This window comes from Cydia splendana, chromosome 18, assembly GCF_910591565.1.
Source record: "Cydia splendana chromosome 18, ilCydSple1.2, whole genome shotgun sequence".
Taxonomy (NCBI): Eukaryota; Metazoa; Arthropoda; class Insecta; order Lepidoptera; family Tortricidae; genus Cydia; species Cydia splendana.
In genome coordinates, this window is record NC_085977.1 from 1,631,469 (window position 1) to 1,651,654 (window position 20,186).

General features: G+C 37.6%; 1 protein-coding gene across 2 annotated transcripts in view; it reads right to left on the bottom strand.

Annotated features, from left to right (window-relative positions):
- The window catches only part of LOC134799339 (homeobox protein homothorax), a 346,576-nt gene that overhangs the window by 149,896 nt on the left and 176,494 nt on the right, over positions 1–20,186 (bottom strand). For both annotated transcript variants that reach the window (XM_063771743.1, XM_063771744.1), the window contains exon 9: positions 8,013–8,111. In XM_063771743.1, the coding sequence (XP_063627813.1) occupies positions 8,013–8,111 (99 nt within the window). The remainder of the gene's footprint in view (positions 1–8,012; positions 8,112–20,186) is intronic.

Sequence of the window (20,186 nt, forward strand, 5' to 3'; positions counted from 1 at the left end):
AAACTCTTCAATAAAGATAAATATAGATAAAGTGCCAAAAACTTATCTAAACTGTTTTGAATATTATTAAAAAATCGACCGCAAATGAATGGATATTGACAGCGAAGCGGGAAGGCGCGAAAACTTTTTCTTTTTTTTTTTCATATTGAGCCAAGTGACGCCGACGGAGTGCGCATTATGCCAGCCGGTGTTTTTTTTTATCCACCCCCACTCAAATTACTCACTCAGCATGCGCGTAGTGTCATTATACCTAATTTTATATAAAAAAATACAGTATGGGTAAAGTTATCGTTTTTCTGGTGTGAATTATGCCCTTGCACGTTTGGCATGCCGCTTAAATGATACCAGGTTTAATTAAAAATCGTCTCGATGACCGGCGTCTCGGGCTGAGGTTACATCGGCAACTTTTACAATAAAATGTAAAAAATAATAAGGACCGTAGCGAAAAGCAATAACATGCACGTCAGAAATAACTTGAATTACAATTTTAATCTTGTCAAATCCCCGTTTTTATTGGCATCGGGCGGAGGACATAATTTTCGTTTTCAAAGTTTATTTAATAAGGACTACTCGCTATAAGAAATCATATTAAGCCGAGGGGTTCTCTCATATAAATTCGCGATTTTTATAACCGCCTCATTATTATTTTTGAACGCTTGAAATGGCCGCTTATGAATAAAAAGTTGTCTTTATTTTGATGCAAAAATATTGTTAGCCGACAAAAAGTAACGCGAGGGCGCTGCGTAGGCTTGTTTTTATCGGCGAATAAAATCATGTAATAAGCGAAATTCTCTACAGCGATGACATATGTCGGCGGGCAAAAACGGAGAAGGTTTTTCTGGGTTATAACGGGTCAGTTAAAATCAATTATATTGAGAGTAATACGAAATGTTTAGGTTAGTTAGCCATCGACGGCGGCTAGTTTGATCGCAGGAATTATAAAATTCCTCGGAGTCACCTGGTCTGCGCCAGAGCTGCATTCCGGAGATACCTGCTCTATTACCAAGTGCCCGTTTTAAATCATACATTTTTTAACACAACGTTTATTTTAAGTAGATGGCTATTTTGTCAAATTACTATAATTTCGGTCAAACATAACTACGACCTGTCAAAATTGAGGTCGGTAAATCATCGGCTTGACCCTTTTTTGTGATTCTTTAATAATTTCTTTAAGGGCTTTTTAAACGAGGTGCATATTTGGAATAGCTGCTGACGGGTACGCTATGGGCTTACTAAGTGGAGCAATCAGGGGAGGAACCATTCTGGTCCGATTAAAATAACGATATTGACTGTCAAAACTCTAACAACGCTTTAGAATGTTAACGGCAAAGGAAATGAGCAGGCTTTCAAGTTTTAGAAGTTCATGAATGAAAAGAGCGAAATTAAGTTGAATGAATGAAGAAAAACAAACAGCTTTATCCGCCTTGGCCGATACGAGCGGAACTATCGGAGCGACGGAGATTTATTCTCTCTCTCATTATTCATATCTCAACAAAGAGGGGCATAAATTACAAGCCCCGAAAATATCTAAATCCTAATCCATTCGCCTCGCCTGTCCCCGACTGAATCCGATTTTAAAATATTTATGAAAAGGCAACAAAAAAATTAAAAAAACAACTCCAGAGACAGATTTAAAAATAATAAAAAAATACACGAGAGCCAGCGTCGGAAAAAAGTTAAAATGATTGTAGGGCATCGAGATGTTGCGTTGTTTTTTTACGTATCCCAGTTTCATTAGATTCGTTTCAATTCGGAGATTAGTCGGAGAAAGGTCTCTTAAGGATAAACGCGTTGATTTATAGGGATTCTTTGGACGATTAGAAGTAGGCAATTAATTGTAGTGTGAGTGAGGTGCCAAGGAGTTGGCGAGTCGGTTGCGGAGTCAATTGGGCGCAGCGCATACGGTATTGTGCGTCCACGTGCGCCGGCCCTGGCCGTGACAGTTCCGAAAATTAGTCACGTGGCCGTTAATAGCCGCGAGGGTGGCACTCGCTTTTTTCCCCAGTTGTTTACAACAGTTGGTGGCTATCGATCCGCCCGGATATAGACGTAAATACGGCGTTATTCATCGGAACGCTGTTTGCCCGCCGCCCTCGTTTTTGTTGTCTCGGCTGTTTTTCATCGATTTCCCGCCGGTGCACGGTCCGGCTCATTGCGGGGGTATTATGTGTTATCTTCGGAGGTTCTGCGCTTTTACATGTAATCGGCGGTATCGGGCCGCAGGCTGTGCGTGCGTGTGTGCGTGTGTGCGTCGCTTCGACTCTCGGGGCGCACTGCTCGATTAGCGCGGCCGGCACCGCCACGCCGCCTGATTGGGCCATCCATCACCGCCGCCGCCCGCGCGCCCCGCGCCCTCCACCCTCCGGCCCTCCGCCGCGAGGACTCCTCTCGCACCCACCACGCGAATTCAAACCTTGTGCAACCCTCCAAAAGGTCACAGTCGCGCGGAGTGGTGCTGGGCCGGCGCGTTAATGCCGCGACGCGCGCAACAGAGATCGAGGCGTATTTTTAAGACGGATACTTAGTGCGTTACATTATTATAGTTTTGTTTTTTTTTCGTCTCGGCCGTGTAACCCACACGGTTCGTGTTTTCATATGGCGGCCGGGTCGACGCACCGGCCGGTTATGATACCGAATGCCTTTAGATTTTTGATTGAGGTTTTATTTTATTTGGCGCGACGTTCGTCCCGATTACGTTTCTCGTATTCTTTTACCGCTCGGCCGGTTTTTGTTTCGACGCGTTTCATTGTTCGTAACAAGATCGATTTTAACGATAAGCCAATGCTTCTAATGAAGACGTGGGTGTGCCCCGCTTTAATGACTGGGACTTTTAGCGGCGAGCTACTAGCGCAACCTGCGGCAACTCTCCATTACCTATGCGCCAACTTTGGACAACTACCGCCAACCTAGCGCAGCTGTCCAGCTGTCCAGCTGTGTGTTGCCAGCGCTAGAAAAAAATTCCCCCGTTTCGAAAAACGGCTTTAAAAAAACCAATCATACTGCTATTAGCATACCACGGCGTGGGTGAAAGGTCGAAGAAGCTAACAAATTGCATTCTCACGCGCGGACCGCACGACTCGAAAAAAATGCGGAAAACCGCAAATTATAGTCAATATCTTATTGGTATCACCGAAAATGGGTGTTCATTATTAACATTGCCAGATTTTACGAGGTATTTACGTTGCTTCCGCGTTTATTGGTTTAGTACATGCATTTTACGAGCGCAAGGCGAGCAGTTTGCTCGGGAAATATTATCTCGCAACGAGGAATTGACAGGTGACATGGACGTGAAGTGTTTTACGACGGGCCGTGTTTTACTGCGGGTCTAGCCTTAATTAGAACCGCTTTATTTAACGAAGGGATTTTATGTGGACGGCCCGTAAAGAAATAAAATTGAAGTGGCGTGTAGGTCTGGTACCTACCCTAGTTACAGTTAACTATGCTTACCTATAAATTGTGGGGTAGTACTGTAAATTTTTTAACTAATGGTTGCTGTGATGGTTGCTTATAAGGTCGTCCATTTAATACATCACATAAAATTTCGATTTTACATAAGTTTTACATTTTATACTATTCTATACCAGTACTACTACGAGTATAGGTACCTTATAAGGTAATATAGTGACATACTGTGCATATTTTTTGAGGAATTTTCCCTATATAGAGTGACGCCTAATTTTACTTCTTCGAAATCTGTAGCAACTCCTCTCACGCATCTAAGTTATGTTAATGACCCAAGCATTGCTTTTATGGCCTTGACTCGATCATCGACATCTCGATACGCGTCATTGCTGATTGCGAAATGATCACACGGCGTTATTAGCCTCAAACAAACTAGTATAAGTATGACCTCAAGATCCAAAGAACCTATGCATGGCCAGAGATCATATGTTTACTGGTTTAAGATAGTTCTAGAATTATCAGCCCTGAGGGCGCGGGTCGCGCCAGTAATGAAGTCTGACCCGATCGCATCGCCCTTAAAAGGTTCAAGCGAAATGAGCGCCCCGAGACCGCTGGCAACACTAAAATGCATTTCTGCTTCGGCGGTGAGCTTTGACTTTCTCAAACCAGATGAAGATTAAAAATATGCACGTAAAAAAGGGTTTAAAGACGTCCAAGTAAAGGAGAGATTGGTGTTATATGTGAGTGGCGGTTAAGTCGTTTTGGAGCGGAAGGAACGCTAACGAACAACGATTCCAGCTCTAATTTGCGGACATGGCGAACGATCGATCTCATTGGACTTTTGAAAAAGGAAACCGAAGGCACCTTATGAGACGCACAAATTGAGCAATTTAGTGCTTTCCTGCTCACTCTTAATTCTACGGGCTCGCTCTGTTTCGTTCTATCTAATTTCGAATATTGGAGGTGAATTCGAAAGGAGAATATTAAAAATTTGTTCGTTTTTCAAGTTTAGGCGGGTAATTATGAGCGCTTGAATAATGTATGCCTGGACAAATGGCCATTAAATATTAAAATTTGAAATTCGAATTTTGACAACAAAAAATACAGTTAATTAGCAAAACACGTGTAAAAGCAGCAGTATGCTAAGTGCCAATCAATCAGATGGTAATAGAGTCGTAAAATAAACATGAACAACTCAATGAGACATTGTAGGTACCTACACAACATACATGCCGTATTCATATAAAACACAATAGCTTTCGAAATACATTGACGTACCAACTAATTTCTTAATGGTTAATTTAATACTTAAACTACCTACTTGAAAACATGTTTCACCAAAACATGACTTGTGATGAATACCTAAACTAAACATTACCTAAAACTAAAATAAAAAGTAATTTTATTGCTCCCTGGCAAGCAGTGTGCTTGTTAGCTATCGTCGAGGTAAAACTAGAAAAAACTATTACACATAAGTATAATATTACATCCTTAGTACCTTATGGTGTTTTTCTTGTTACATAAACACTGGTTAAAGATAAAATTGATAAGAAAGCACTAAAAGCTTCAATAAAAACTAAAAGTCGCGCTGCACGTATTACGAGGCATTTATTACAATTCTCATTAACGCACGTAATTAATTATTACTTCTTAATAGATATTTTTCCTCCTAATCGGGGTAAAAACAGCGCTTGAGCGGGTAACCCCGTGGCATTCCACACCCGTTACTATGGCAACCGACGTCGTGCATCCAACTACCAACCTCCCTCTCCCCCGCACACAAATAACGACCTTATTTTTTACTACAAAAGGATCTAATCAGAAATACCGCTAAATGAAGTTATAACATTCCGTTACGATACCCCACAATCGTCAATACGCGCTCGTAACAATGAAATTGCGACCTTAATGTCTGCCAGTAACGCGCCATTTCGAATGCGCAAATGACTTAAGAATAGCGACATAAGGAATTGTTTTATCTCTTTCACACGTCGTAAAGACGAGATCTCGCGTGCTCGCTCGCTAGTCCTTTCTTTGAGGACGGAATCGATTCTGCCGCGGCGTCTCTTTCCTACGGAGTTTTTGTTCACAGTTATCCGTCTTCGGCGTTCATTCGAGACGTCAGATAAAATCGTTATTGTAACGAACCTCCGAATAAATTGACTGCGCTTCTTCCGATTCCATTTGCGATTTTACTACTTTATTATATTTTATCTGACGGGTTTTTTCTTTTCACCGTTCTCACAAACCTTACGGTGCTCTATTATTCATTCAGTATCGATGTTTCGAAAAACTTAGAAATCTTCATATGAAATGAAAATGACCGTCAACTGTGCAATGGCCGGTAATTGATATAGTGTAATGGAAACAGGCAATGAAGCTGACGTGTTAAAACAAGAGGAAGACAGATGCGCGCCAATCATACGCGCGAGAGCGAAATGGATATTCCCGCACGCCGGACGCCATAACGGTGCAAGTGCATTTCATTGTCAAGCTAATTGTAACCGTAAACATAGTATCATTGAGCTTAATTTAAATCGACGGGTGACCGCGTAGTGTTATGACAGATCGCTCAATAGATGGCGTTACGGTATAAGAGCGGTAATTTTGGTCGGCAGTAAAATAAATTTGATGACATTGTAAAGTTGTTTGGAAAGTGTTTTGTGCGATTATTGTGGGCTATATTCGTACTAAAGTTGAGATAATTACTGGATTTTAGTGTTTAATGTCTGTTAAAACGTTTCGTATAACGATTTTAAGTCTTTGCAAGGCAACGTGTTGTTAATGGGTTATTTCTTAACATAAAGTACCTATTTGAATAAAATGCAATTATATTAGTTATGTCCAAGGCATTAAATTTATGTTTTGTGGCTTTATAGTGTAATAAACCTTATAATTAAACTTAGATATAAATAATTAGGTATTTACTTAACTTCTCATTTACTTTTCAAAATACCTACTTATCATACCATACCCATTAATTCACATTAAATTTAAACGGTTTATGTTACGATTATTACTAAAAACATGCGTTATTTCTATGAATTATTAATACTATAAATAAAACTTTATATTTTTTGAATGAAAAGTACTTATAATTAGGTAGGTATATTTGTAGGTTATATTTTTTGACTCTCCCTTTGCCGATATCAATATCTATTTTAAACAATGCGACAACAATTGAAAGTACCTACCTACCTATTTCTGTGAGTTTTTAATCCTAAAATCAAAGAATTATACAGTTATACAATGATTTATAGGTTATATTTTGAATTGACCCACAGCGTGATGACCTTGCAAGACGGATGACACTCGAGCGCCGACGCTCGATACAATCGATGCATCGGCTCGTTACCGCATCGATTTAACTGTCATCGGAATCGATTGTTCGTTGCGGTTGTGCCGTGGACAGAATTAACCGAGTTTCGGGTTTAAAACGGGTCACTCAAGCAAGTTTACTTTTGTTGTTGCGTGAGTGACCCGTTTTAAATATGTAAAAATGATTGAGTTTAAAAGGCATGTAGGACTTTTATCGCAGATTTAATTTAGCTTCTTTGATCCTTCTTCTTCAACCTTGCGTTTTCCCGGCCTAGCGCCAGGGTCCGCTATCATGCTCAATCTTCTCCACTTTGCTTTGCATTTAGCTTCATTGATTCTTGTGAAATAAATGAGCTTATGTAGGTTACCAAAATTACATAAGTACTTGAATTTGGTTTGCTGTCTATAAACAAAATAAAACACCATATTGCATGAATTCTAAAAATGATGAGATTTTTTCAAAATGCCGTCATCATTAAATACCTAACTATCAAATAACTTTATCAATAGGCACCTAACTATAAATATTTCTTTTCCTTCTGTATAAAATTATACCTAACAATCCTATTACTGTTATTATTTCAAGTTGGGGTTTTCAGAGAGCCCTAATTTTAACATTCAATTTTTAACTTTTAAATATGCAGTAACCCGTTGGAGAATCGAACCCACTAAGCCACTCAGCCTCAATCTAATCTGTTCTTATTTTATCCTTATCGATGGCGATAGCGCTATCGTTGACCTTGCCAAGACAAGATTGCTCTCCGACGCTATGATGGATGGGTCTACGGATATTTGACTATGGTTGCGATAGGTACCTACCTACTTTTTTTCTTTTTAAGTGTAGCTGGTTTTCAGTCAGATCAGTTTCTGTCAAAACGATTAGTAACTATGGAATTTATATAAAATCAGAGACGAATAACATGTGACGTCACTGTGAAGTCACCTACTTTTTAGTTGTACCTATTAAGTATCCGATTTGTTCCATAGAGATTGTGTCAAACAATAACTGCTGTTTCTTGTTCCTTATAATTTTCTGGTCCTTTATTTGGTGAATGGTGTGAAATAATTTATTTTAAATACAGGCAACATCCTTGTGCAGTATGTTGTTAGTTAGTTTTGCTGGGCATTTCCGCAAATCGACATCCACTGTGCCTATTTTGCGTAAAGCCCTACTCTAACCACCCTAGCTCCTCCACGAGGCCTAGCAAAGTCTTCAGGTTGCTAACTTTACTGCCTCCTTCAGTGTGCACGGATTCCTTCCCTAGGTACTTGCTCCAGTATGTTGTACTTACCAGGGTATTCTCCCGGGCTGCCTAGGAACACGGAGGAGTAGACCCGCCGCGCCACGTCGGGCGGTGACGACCACTCGCGCCGCGACGGACACCATTTGCCTGGAACATACAAACAGACATCATAAATATAATGAAAAAAAAAAGGAATATGAAAATATTAATTTCAGATATCAGTTACCTATCAATATTTGTGTCTACAAGACTATATTAGTAAGTAACAAAGAAAAAATATAACTATAAAAACCCGTTACACTCAGATATTATATTATATTTATAGCGAGTCACTCACGAACCGCGTCAGAATTGCGTGAGTGACCCGTTATAAATATACATACTAGGGCATGTTCAATTTTATAGGTTGATAGTGGGAAACAAAACGATTTTTATCTACTCTAGGAATTACTTCTCATTTTTCAAAGATATTAGGATCCACAATCCAATTTAGATCTGGATTACAAATTAACTTAAACTAAAAAAAACGTATTGTAGGATATTTGATAGCAATTTTAGGTAAGTACTTATTTCTATAACAACAAACGATTCTTCATAAAACATCGAAATTCTATACAGCTTTTCCACATTTTTGTCTTCTTTTGACTAAAAAAACTAAACTTAGCACTGCACTAGTACATGAGACATGACCCTCCGCTAAAAGCCATTATGTCTACACATGGGACGATTCTCGCCCAATTCCGATTTAAGAAAAAAACTGCTACATTAGTCCTCCCGCCTATCTAATGGATTCAGCCAAGTCTCACAGGACCAAGCATCATTACGAAAAAAAAAAATAAAAAAAAGAAAGTCCTGGGAGAACGAAGGTGTTGCCAGCAACACCCTCTGTTTTCTTGCTAGGGGAGGCAATATCATACACCATTAACAATTTTGGTGCTTTTTTAACGGTGTCGCGGAGGGTAACATGCGTCATTGTATCTTGGCAATAATAATATCATAATAATATGCCTTATAGCTTTGCGAAATCCAAAACTGGTAACTTAGATACAAAAAATGTATCTTAAAAATAACCTAAACAGTCTAGTATAAAGTGTACCTATAGGTATATCTATTATCTAAAATATATATCTAAACATTTATATGAATATCTGCTGTGATGTTACAAATAAGTACATATTTAGTGTCATCGTAAATTCTAGCTCTCATTGCTTAATACGAATGTAGGTAAACAAGTTTCTTTTTTAAAGTGAGTATTTCGTGCTGACATGGCCGATCAAACACACAGCATACAATACGCAATAATACTCATACATGCGTATGTAAGTATAAAAATAACCTATCAATAATAAGGTCAAGCTGCACACCTCTAGTAAAATAACAAACAGCTGAATAAATGTTAAAAAAATACCACTTATGCTGCTCTTTTTATTTTAATTGACGAATAATTACGAACGCTGCGTTAGTTGCCGCGGGGGGCAAAAATCGAACTTCGAAAAGAACCCAACCGCCATTATTTTTACCCGCTTTATTCCTTTTTCGAAATTCGAACAAAGCGCTTGGGCAATGGTGCATGTATGATTGATAGCGAGCGACGCGGGCGAAATGAACATTCGATCTTTGAAAATAAAAGCCCTTGACCTCCGATCCTTTTGTTATTCAAAATACATTTTTGTTATCTCCGCTACATCCATGCTATCCCAGTACAACAATTTTATCGTAACCCCAAAATTACGCCGTAAAGTAAAATTACATCGTTGAAAAACTCGAAAATTACCCCATCACGGCAAGAAACAAAGTTAACGCCATAAACAAATACTAAAAAATCTGGTAACCGAAATAAGGCGGCACTCTAAATAAGAATTAAAGTAAAATTGCTGAGGTGTGACTCCCCCGGGTAGGGTAGGCGAAGACGATATTCATAACGCGAAAAATTGTAATAACCTGCTGAATATCAGCTAGGGCGAGGTGGCGATGCGGCGATGCCGCGTTATTTATAGGAGGGCGACTGGCGGGATTTGTTAAGGAAATTGTCTAAATATGCCCGTTATAGTGTAAACAACTTTATTTACGGTATTTGACACATTATGACTGACGTATATAGAGATGTAACTAACGCAAATCGATTGTCACAGCAAGCGATTACGATTGGATGGCACGTAGACTGAGGTATCGAATTGTGACGTATAATGAATTTTTATTTGAGATTTAAATAAAGCTAGAATTATATGGTTTTCCCGCAAGCTACCGGTCGGTCGGTGTATTTAATACACCGACCGAGTAGGTCGCACCCATTGTCAAAATTGAAACTAACTGGGGATCTATTTTAAAGTTTATTTATGTTATTTCTGTGTCAAATTTGTTGTCTGTTAAGTGACGATAAATATATCCATATTTACAGTTAATTATCCACCTTTTCCTTATTTTTATTAAAAGAAAAATGAAAAATTCATATCGATTTACTTAGACGACTACCGATTCATAACGATGGTGTTCGGCCAACCCTAAAATTAAAAAAAAAAAGACGTAGAACGTAAACGTTCGCAGTGCAGTTGTTTTCCTTTGTGATTTCGATGTGCAAAACATTTTACGTAGTGTTGCTGTAGTGAGTGACAGACGTCAAATACCGTAAATAACGTTGTTTACACTATAGGATAACGCATAACACATCTACATCCCAAAGAGTATAAACACGATCCCTACAAACGCTTCTAATTCCAAATGATACGCTACAATACCCCCATTACCGAAAAACAATGGCCGTTTTACAAAAACATAGCAATTACACATTCATAATTCTTTTTTCACGATACCGAATTAAAACAATTGGTGGCTCGAAAGCTGTTTTGATTTCTATCATTCTTGAAACGGCGGATTTGTGTTCGGGCCACAATCCGTGCTTAATAACAGTGATTGCTTGAATCGGGAATTAGATCTTCCCAGGGGGCGTAATCCAAAGAAACCTACAATTATTTTTACTCGATAATTACTATTAATTATTGCCCGAGCGATTCTCCGACTCCATTCGAGCTGTTTCGGGCTAAAATTGCTCCGGTTCCGAGAAACGGGGTTTTTGTTTTAATTCTGTTTCATTGTTAAGTCGTCAGTGTTGCATTTCTACTTTTTACACACATTTTATTCCGCTTTTGTCTTTTACATAAACATATATGTCTTGATCGGATGCGTATAGAAAATATTAATCATGCTGGTTTATTTAGTTAACTCATTACGCGTATCCAAATCATAGTAACACAACTAATGTTTTATTTAACTGACTTGGAACGTAATAACAATTAGCACGCACGTTTTAGGAGGCCATTAGGATTCGATACTGAATAAATTAAGGAAATAGTTAAATTCCCCATAAATCTTAAAATACGTTAAATTCCTGTGTCCCAGGTATCAGGGTGTAAGCACCTGCCAGGAGTAACCTGCATCCGAAATATAAAAGCAGCCGAGGATGTCGCTCTTCTCACGATAAATCACTCGGACTTTTTCTGCTCCGGAGAGACACTCCCGACTCCCGTGTTTTATGTGAGCCTGGTTTAGTCGAGGCTCCTTGCCTATGTTTTTTTTTCTCAGTTATTTCGAAATGTAAGATGGTTCAGAGTTTACGGTAAACAAAAGGAAATACTACTATTCCTCTCTTTCTACCTAATTCCAAATATATATATTATGTACTAAACTCCGTATCGGTTTAATCTTGTGTCGATAGATGGCAGTTAATTTACTGTGACTACAAAATTTACTATTACAGTAACTCTCTATACACTCTATTCTCTTTGCTAATGCCTAAAGTGCTGAAGGTGTTTTATAATTATAGGTAAACTTGAAAAAGAAAATAAAATGTTAGAGGAGGTAAAAAACATTGGCCTCGGTATATAAAATAACTAGATAATTGAAGTAAAAAGCCCGCATGAAGATAGATGACAATGTAATTTGTAAACTTATTTGTATTCGCATGAATATCTAAAAACCCTTAGAAAGAGTGGATGGATGGCCTTAATGACATAAATTTGAATCTGACGGCAAGCATATAGTACAAAAATTACTTTAAATGTAGCTGTTTGTATGCACAAATTCGTCGAAAAAACTTAATTAGATAGGTATAAAGTTAATATATAAGTGGTCCGAAAATTCTTGAGGTACTCCAAAAGCCTTTAATGTATCCTTTTCACATTAAAAGAACCATTTCTAAACCTATAAAACATTCAGAACACATAAAGTTGCATTTTAACTTTAGAATCTAACAATGCATTTGACTGTATAATAATGACTCATAATCGTTTTCCGTCCTCTCAGCAAACAGTGTAACCTGTCATACTCCCAAACTATCCAAAGACACCGTCTAAGTGCCTATACAACCTCTATACGCCGGGTATAAAGCAATTTCCCTAATGGCCGATGGCTCTGCTGATCCCGCCCGTGCTTGTATATACCTCTATATAACCTCTATAGGTAGCTTTCCACGCGTTTAATGACAATTCGTGACATAGCGTCTATAAAGCCAATTCTGTAAAAGTGATCTCATGTGAGTTATCTCCTATTTTTTCTGCGATAATAATGACAGATGTCATTTTAAAAAAACAGAACACCTACTTAAAAAAGGTGTACAGCTAGTCTTGATTAATCTATTTTTTGCTAGTAAAAGAGTGTAACAGGTTAAATATAATTTTCACCTCAGCAGCTCGAACAAGGGTACTTTGCTTCTTAAAAACAGCAAAATTCGATTTTGCTCACTGAGTGAGACACACTTAGTGAGCAAAATGCGATTTTGCTCACTGAGTGAGACAAAATGACATTCAAGTGACCTTTATACTCAAATGTCATTTCAACATGCGGGGTCTAATACAAGTTCGATATACTTGGGTTCTATTATCTCTGTCCCTCTAGGTATGTTCTCACTGCTTAGGGTGAAAAATTTTGTGTACTACACGAGATCAAAGTTATTTACATCTCGTGCGCTTTTGAATCCCTTACTACGCTCAAGATTCTAAATTAGATTCACTCGCTACGCTCGTGAATCTATTATAGAATCTTTCGCTTGCACGGGACTCAAAATAAGCACTCGAAGAAATATCAAACTTTGATCTCTTGTTGTACAAATAACTATTAATTAACCATTTAAAGCCTTATTTAGAGATTATAAAAAGTCATGTTGCTTACTTGTTAATCAATATTTTAGCATGTAACGATGTTTGCTCCAAGTAGTCGTATAAAAAGCCTCTAAACGACCTAAAGGTTTTAGCACCTGCGTGAGTAGCCGGTAAAAACATTCGGCCATTCTGAACAAGCGTATGTCCTCGAGCGTGCGATTGGTTATAAGCCTTTTTATAATATAACTAGCTTTACTAATAAGGGAATATGCTTGTTAACCTACTGGTAAACGTGGAAAATGTCAAGTTTATGTTTTACGTTTCTATTTATGTCTCAAGAAATTACGAAGCTGTAGGTAATATACATTAATCGCTTTTTTGTGGTATCGGAATTATTCTTCTATGTTCATTTATTTTAAATATAAAGTAACATACTTGACAAATTGGACTTCATTGTATAATTATGGTCTGGATTGACATATGTCGTTTGAGACGCGCGACTAGCTAAAATAATACGTATTCTAAATAGTCAAATCACACTGCATGAGTTATAATATATCCACGCAAAGGAGTTATCTTTATCTTAACGAAAAACTATAAGGTGAAATCTACTAACGATTTTAGTTGTAGAACGACCTAATTTCAACTTTCAATGGTTCGGCTAGTGAAAATTTTCAAACGGCACGGCATAAGTTCTCGAACGTTCCGAATTCAAAATACCTACCGCGATATTTCATCGCATAGCAGTCAGCAAGCTCAAACGCCTTCCATGCCTTCACAAGTCCGCCATTACGGACGAACCTGAAATTTCCACGTCCCGAACTAATAAACCAACAAAAATGCATTTTTAAACTGAAACTTACCTAATTGCTACCATTCGCAGCTCGAAAACTAATAACTCTAACCCGAAGCAATAAGACTTACAATCGCTTAAACGGAATTTGTATTTACTATCTTATTGGAGTTCAAACTTGACGGGTAGACTTGGAATCGTCATAAGACGGCTTAGGGGCGTCAGTGGAAAACGCGTTCTATTTTGAGTCGGTTAAGGTTTTGTTTTAGTTGGGGGAGGAAAGGGTCGTTGGCTCAAGGGGTGGTTCCATGGAATCTGACGTATAACTCATCCGTAGGTACGGACGGACGGATCGATATTATACCTACCTATTAAGCCGTGTTTGTTTTTCGGCGTCTTGCAGTTATACGTCTCTACGTGTAGGCATTGGAGGAAACTTTAGGTGAGGTGAAAGATATAGCTCTTTCATTTGTTGGAGCCCGGATGTTACATTTAGACCAACTTCCTGGACCGGGACTTAGCGTTTCAGGAAAAAAGTTTAATTGAACTACGTGTAAATGTATCTTTACACACACACACACACACACACGCATACACACATTTACATACACCCTGCATGGACATTCACTTCGCTTTCCTTGTATTAAAATTAGTGTTAGATTGTTAAATAAGTGTTTTATTAATTGTTTTTTGTATTTTAATTTTATTCTGTTCTATCGTTTATGTAACCTTTTAGGCTAATTTATATTTTCGCGCCTTATGTGTAATTTTTTCTCTTGTATTGGTTACCTATTACCTACGACACAGGCAAGCCCTATAGTGTAGGACCCAGCTCTGTATGATAATGTGGAATATGTTGTGTAAATTAATAAATAATAAAATAATAATAAACGTTTAACGTTTTAATAAACGTTTATAACGTTATGTTCTAAAAAAAGGTATCTGATTATAAGACGTTTAATAAGCATTAAAAGGAAATGATAAAAGAAAAAAACATGAATAATACAAGAGTCATTACATTAAGAGTTTATATCTCTGTAATGTTAGGATTTTAATACACATGTAAGATGCATAAAACAAATGAGTGTAATGTAATAGTATGTTAGATTTTTTTTACAAGTCTAAAGCAGAAACAACTTGACAAATACCAAAAATGATCACGAGCATTTTGCTTTCAGAGATATAAACTATTATTTCGTGGTTCATTGGACTTCTTTCAAGTTCTTCAACATTATGACGGTTAAGTTTTTACATCCCGTATTCCAAGATACGATCCTTCGCAGCATGTGAGCCTCTCCTTATCTGGTAAGAAATCGGCCCAAATCCACCGTTTTTACTCAGCACCGCAAAAACACCCTTATTGTTCAACAGTTTAAAAACAGAACACCGGCCGCAAACGAATTCGAAATAAACAAAAAGCAGAAAACGAAAAAAAAATCAAACATCGAACACGGGAAACCGTTAAAGGTTCAATGGCCCCGAAACCATGATGGCGGAAGGCTATCCATAACCGGGTGACAGGAGCTCGCGTTTTTCGCCCGCCGTTTGACAGCTGTCAAACGCGACCTTGACACTGCTTGACAATCATCGATCATGGGTCACGGCCGCGGTAGGGTCAACGGCATAATGTATAGATTAGCCTGATTTGAATTATCACCTAGACCTATTTAGGAGTAGGTACACTAGATTTTAGAAGAAGAAGAAGAAGAAATTTTAGGAGCTGATCTTGAAAATTTGTTAATATGTCGGATTGAAACACAAGGGTGATTGCTTCCAAAAATTCACTTTTTGTACAGAAATTGAGGAGCGTGGCGATCATAATTTTAAGTTAGGTAATTTATTTACAAAATTGGTCTCAAGTTTTTGAAATAATTGGTTCATCTTCTGGTAGGAATAAATATGAAATCATGCATGACCCAAAATATGTATATAATTTTCCGTTGGGTTGCGAAAATACCGGATTTTCTCCGGACCGGGCCTCCTGTGAGGTGACGCTTAAATGACGCTTTCTTTACAATATAAGTGCGATTTCTATCCACCAAATTTTATCAAAACCTGACGAAACATCAGATCTGACAAAATAAAAATTGGCCCTCGTATTTTAAAGTCTGGAGAATAAATTGAAATCATTTACAGGCTTAAATCAGATGTCGAGAGATTTTTTGAAATACGAAGCGCATTTCTATTTAAATTTAATCAAATCCAAGCATTTTTTGTGCATTCGCATAGCAAATCGTACCCTCGTGATAGTAAACGGTGTCCGTAGCCTAGGGAAGGGAAACACATATAATAGGATATGGTATATGGTAAAACTCAGAATAACTCGGACTACCTTATTCTGAAATGCTTGGCAGGGAAAAACTTTACTTATATCCTAAAAGTTGGTTGGAAACTTGCCATATATCAAATTATATTCAACTATGCATGAAATACTGGTAAGTCCTGTGAGCTCACTCTGGTTTTAGTTGCTAACTTCTACGAGCTTTATAAAATTTAAAATTGTATACGCAGCTTTTTAAAGTATTGTAGTTTTAAGTTCCTACCAAAAGTTTGGCACTCAGGACTCAATTACTAAACTATTTCAAGCTGGTAATTAAATACTTTTAATGTATCATAGCGGAAATTAAGAAAGATAATGAATAAAAAATCACAGACCTATTAAGAGTTATTGATGCTGGCTACTATTAGATCCTTATCGCAATTTCCACCAAAATACCAATTTTCAATTGAATCTAACGATCATACCTATAGTCTGTATCTTTATAAAAGTAAACAAAATCTACCCTTAAATGGCTCCTTAAGCCAGGTGAGGGTAGATGAAAACATTACATGATCAAATAATGTAGGTTAAAGTCAGGTCGAGTGACAGATCCCGGCGGTTTGGATTTGGTTAGAAATATTATAGCCAATAAATGTTATTACTACCCGAAAATTTACAAATTATTTGTTTACTTTTATTTAACTACCTAAAGATATAGAGTATACCTATGTAGAGAAATACAGTAGAGTCTAGGCCAACTTGCACCAACTTGAACCGAACAAAGTAGTGTCATTATAAACTTCATATTTTCATAAAAATTGTCATTAATGATGACATTACCACACTTTGCCATTGAAAATGACTTGCAGAGTTTGCTTCGTCCGACTTTAACATCATACGTGGCATCGTCATGCATCCTAAACATAATCCTCACGATTGGATGCCGATCGGCAAATTTTTCTACCCTTCCCCATCGTTTTCCCACGAGACCTTACAAAAAACTACACTACTCTATTTTCAGAGTATCTTCTTCCTCCCTAATGATTATCTTACAGTCCTCACTCTCTAAAAACTGAACTAGTACTTTCTTGTCTCTCTTGATTCTCCCTATAGTTTTCCCTACATTCTACTCTTAGCGCCACTTGCAACATCCAGTGGGATGGTGCTAGTGAGCCCGGGGTTAAGCGGTTAAACCGTTAACCCAGTTTCAAATTGTACTAGTGACCATGGTATTGTAAAGGTTTGTTTATCAGTGACTCTGGTTAGTCACTCTATTTGAATTTAGAATCTGATCTGGCTGTCAGATGAAACGGGGTGCGGATCGGTATTCCTAAAGTGGCAGCCATCAAGAGTAGTCAACATAAGTATTATATTTTAGCTAATGTGGTTGAAAAAAATATACAGAAGACCATATTGAAGCGTTTTAATGCCTTCCACATCATCTCTGATAGGCCGTATCTCTAGGTTTAACCGTTTAACCCCGGGTTAGTGTATGGTGCAAGTGGCCTATTATGTAGTTTCCCGTTTCATGTTCCTCCCTACAGTTCCCTCTAAAAAACTAAACTAGTGTAGTCCGTGTTGTAAGTGTAGTGTAAACTATGGGCGTGGTAATGGTGTTCTGATGATGACCGTGAGGGGAGTCGCTCAAAAAACGCTCCCGACTTTTCCAATTTTAGGGGCTACTTTATTAACTAGCGCACCTGCTTTTCGTAAAACTAGGAGATTTATGTGTAGTAAAAGTTAGCAATAATATTGTCAAAACGCTCAATTTCTAATAGAAGTCACTTTTTGTTACTGGTAAATGGAACAACACTATAAAACTTATAGAAAGAATTTGAAAAAAAATCAGGTGTGTGGGTGAAGAAGACTTAATACAAAGCTAAACAGCAGTTTGATTTGAAGCTAAGAATATTTTTCAGTAATGTAACATTACCATTAAAAAATCATCCACTGCACGGAACTGCCCAGAGCGGGGCGAAAAAAAAGAAAAACACTACGAGTCGAAATATGCTCGTCACGCGGGCTCGACATACCGTGGCGGTACCATTTTCATAAATTTCACAACCCTAACACACAACAATCAAAATTCACCTTTATCGAGATTAAATTACGGTCGATTTTATAAGTTGAGCATTATAAGGCGTTTTGAAAATAGGGTTGGCGCTCGTATAAATGCGGAACGTATAGAAAAATGTGATTACTCATGCCGACGCCGAGAAAAAAATTACAAGCGGGTATGACACGGCCTTACGAGGGAGGCACGTTTTTGGAGCGTAGGTCTCTGAGTTTATGGGTCAATGATCTTGGCTGATTAAAAGGTTCAAAGGTGATATATTGGCGGGCTTTGTTGGAGGTATCCGTGATTTTACTGAATCGATACAAGATTTTCAAAAGACTTGATTACAAAAGTAAAATTTTACGTCTACGTCTACGTCTTTTATTTGACTAAAAGGAAGGTAGCACATTAAAAGTTCTGCCATTGGGTCGGTAAACTGTGCCAACATATGATCATAATACCTATTTATAAATAACAGTATTTTCATCAGTCATTCGAGTCTCCAATCCAATAAAAGAGAAGAAATACATAGGTATACTTAGAAAACCATACTTTGAGTTAGACCAATAAAAGTCTGCAGCGATTTTGATAGCCCATGCAGTGCAAGTGTTATCTACACGTTATAATTTCATAGAAGTTTGACGTTTAAAATAACACTTGCACTGCGTGGGCTATCAAATCGCTACAGACTTTTCTTGGTCTAACTCTACCAACCATACTAATTACTACCAACTCTGTACAATATAACATCTCTATATTACTTTACTCAACTTTGACAAAAAAATATCTTTATCTTTATACCTAGTTGAGGTATTTATGGTAGAAGCAAACAGTTATTAAAAATACACGCATATAATTATATTTCTTTTGACAGTACATGTACATACTTTCACAAACTGTAGTGACAAGCTAGCTCGATTATAAAATAGATAGATATCAAGTAAACTGCTGAAATAACAGAAGTTTTCGAACTAAACGTCATTGTTCAAATTTAAAAGTATCTATGACTGTTTTGCAGTTGGGTGTAGTTTCGATGACAACGCAATATCGTCAGCGGACTTATCTTTTCTTAACAAGTTTCTGTTAAAACTTTAAGTTTGAGTGTTTCCGTGTAGAGAATTGTGAAAACTAGCACTTTTACATTGTTGTCTGTGACAGGAAATTCGACAGCATTTTGTGACAGCCCTGGGTTACTGCCTGTTCTAAAAGTTCAGTGACATTTTTGAAAATATCCTTTTAATTTAGGCAAATAGTAGCAGTTCCACTGACCTGGGCCGTGTTGCATAATAAACTACAACTAATATTACAAGCGGAACTCCTTTTCTAACTTCACTTATTAGAAAAGGAGTTCCGCTTGTAATATTAGTTGTAGTTTATTATGCAACATGGCCCTGATTCAGCACACGCGCACGTATCAATTTAACTTAAATTCGAGTTTGTATAAGGGCCACTTGCACCTTCACTAACCCGGGGTCAACCGGTTAAACCTGGAGTTACCATGGTTACCAGTACAATTTGACACTGATGTACGGTTTAACCTTTAACCGGCTAAAACCCCGGGTTAGTGGGATGATTCAAGTGGCGCTAAGTTGTAAAAATAACTAGCTAGTAAACATGTCTAAAGCTGTCATTACGAATTGTTATTGCGTTGTGTATTGTATGATAGTTATTTTATAGTAAAGTAATAGAGTTAGACCAAGAAAAGTCTGCAGCGACTTTGATAGCACACGCAGTGCAAGTGTTATTTTAAACGTCAAACTTCTATGAAATTATGACGTATAAATAACACTTGCACTGCGTATGGTATTAAAATCGCTGCAGACTTTTCTTGGTATAACTTTAGGAATGTTTTGGGCAATGTAAACGGAGTTTTATAATCTCTTCTCCGTTTTTTTTCATTGTTCTGAAACTGCAAGGATAATTAATACATCAGGTTTTTGTTATGTAGCAACGGAAAACGAATAACTGCCTAACTAAGAAAGACCATAGGAATCTTTCCAATATCATTCCCGATACAATC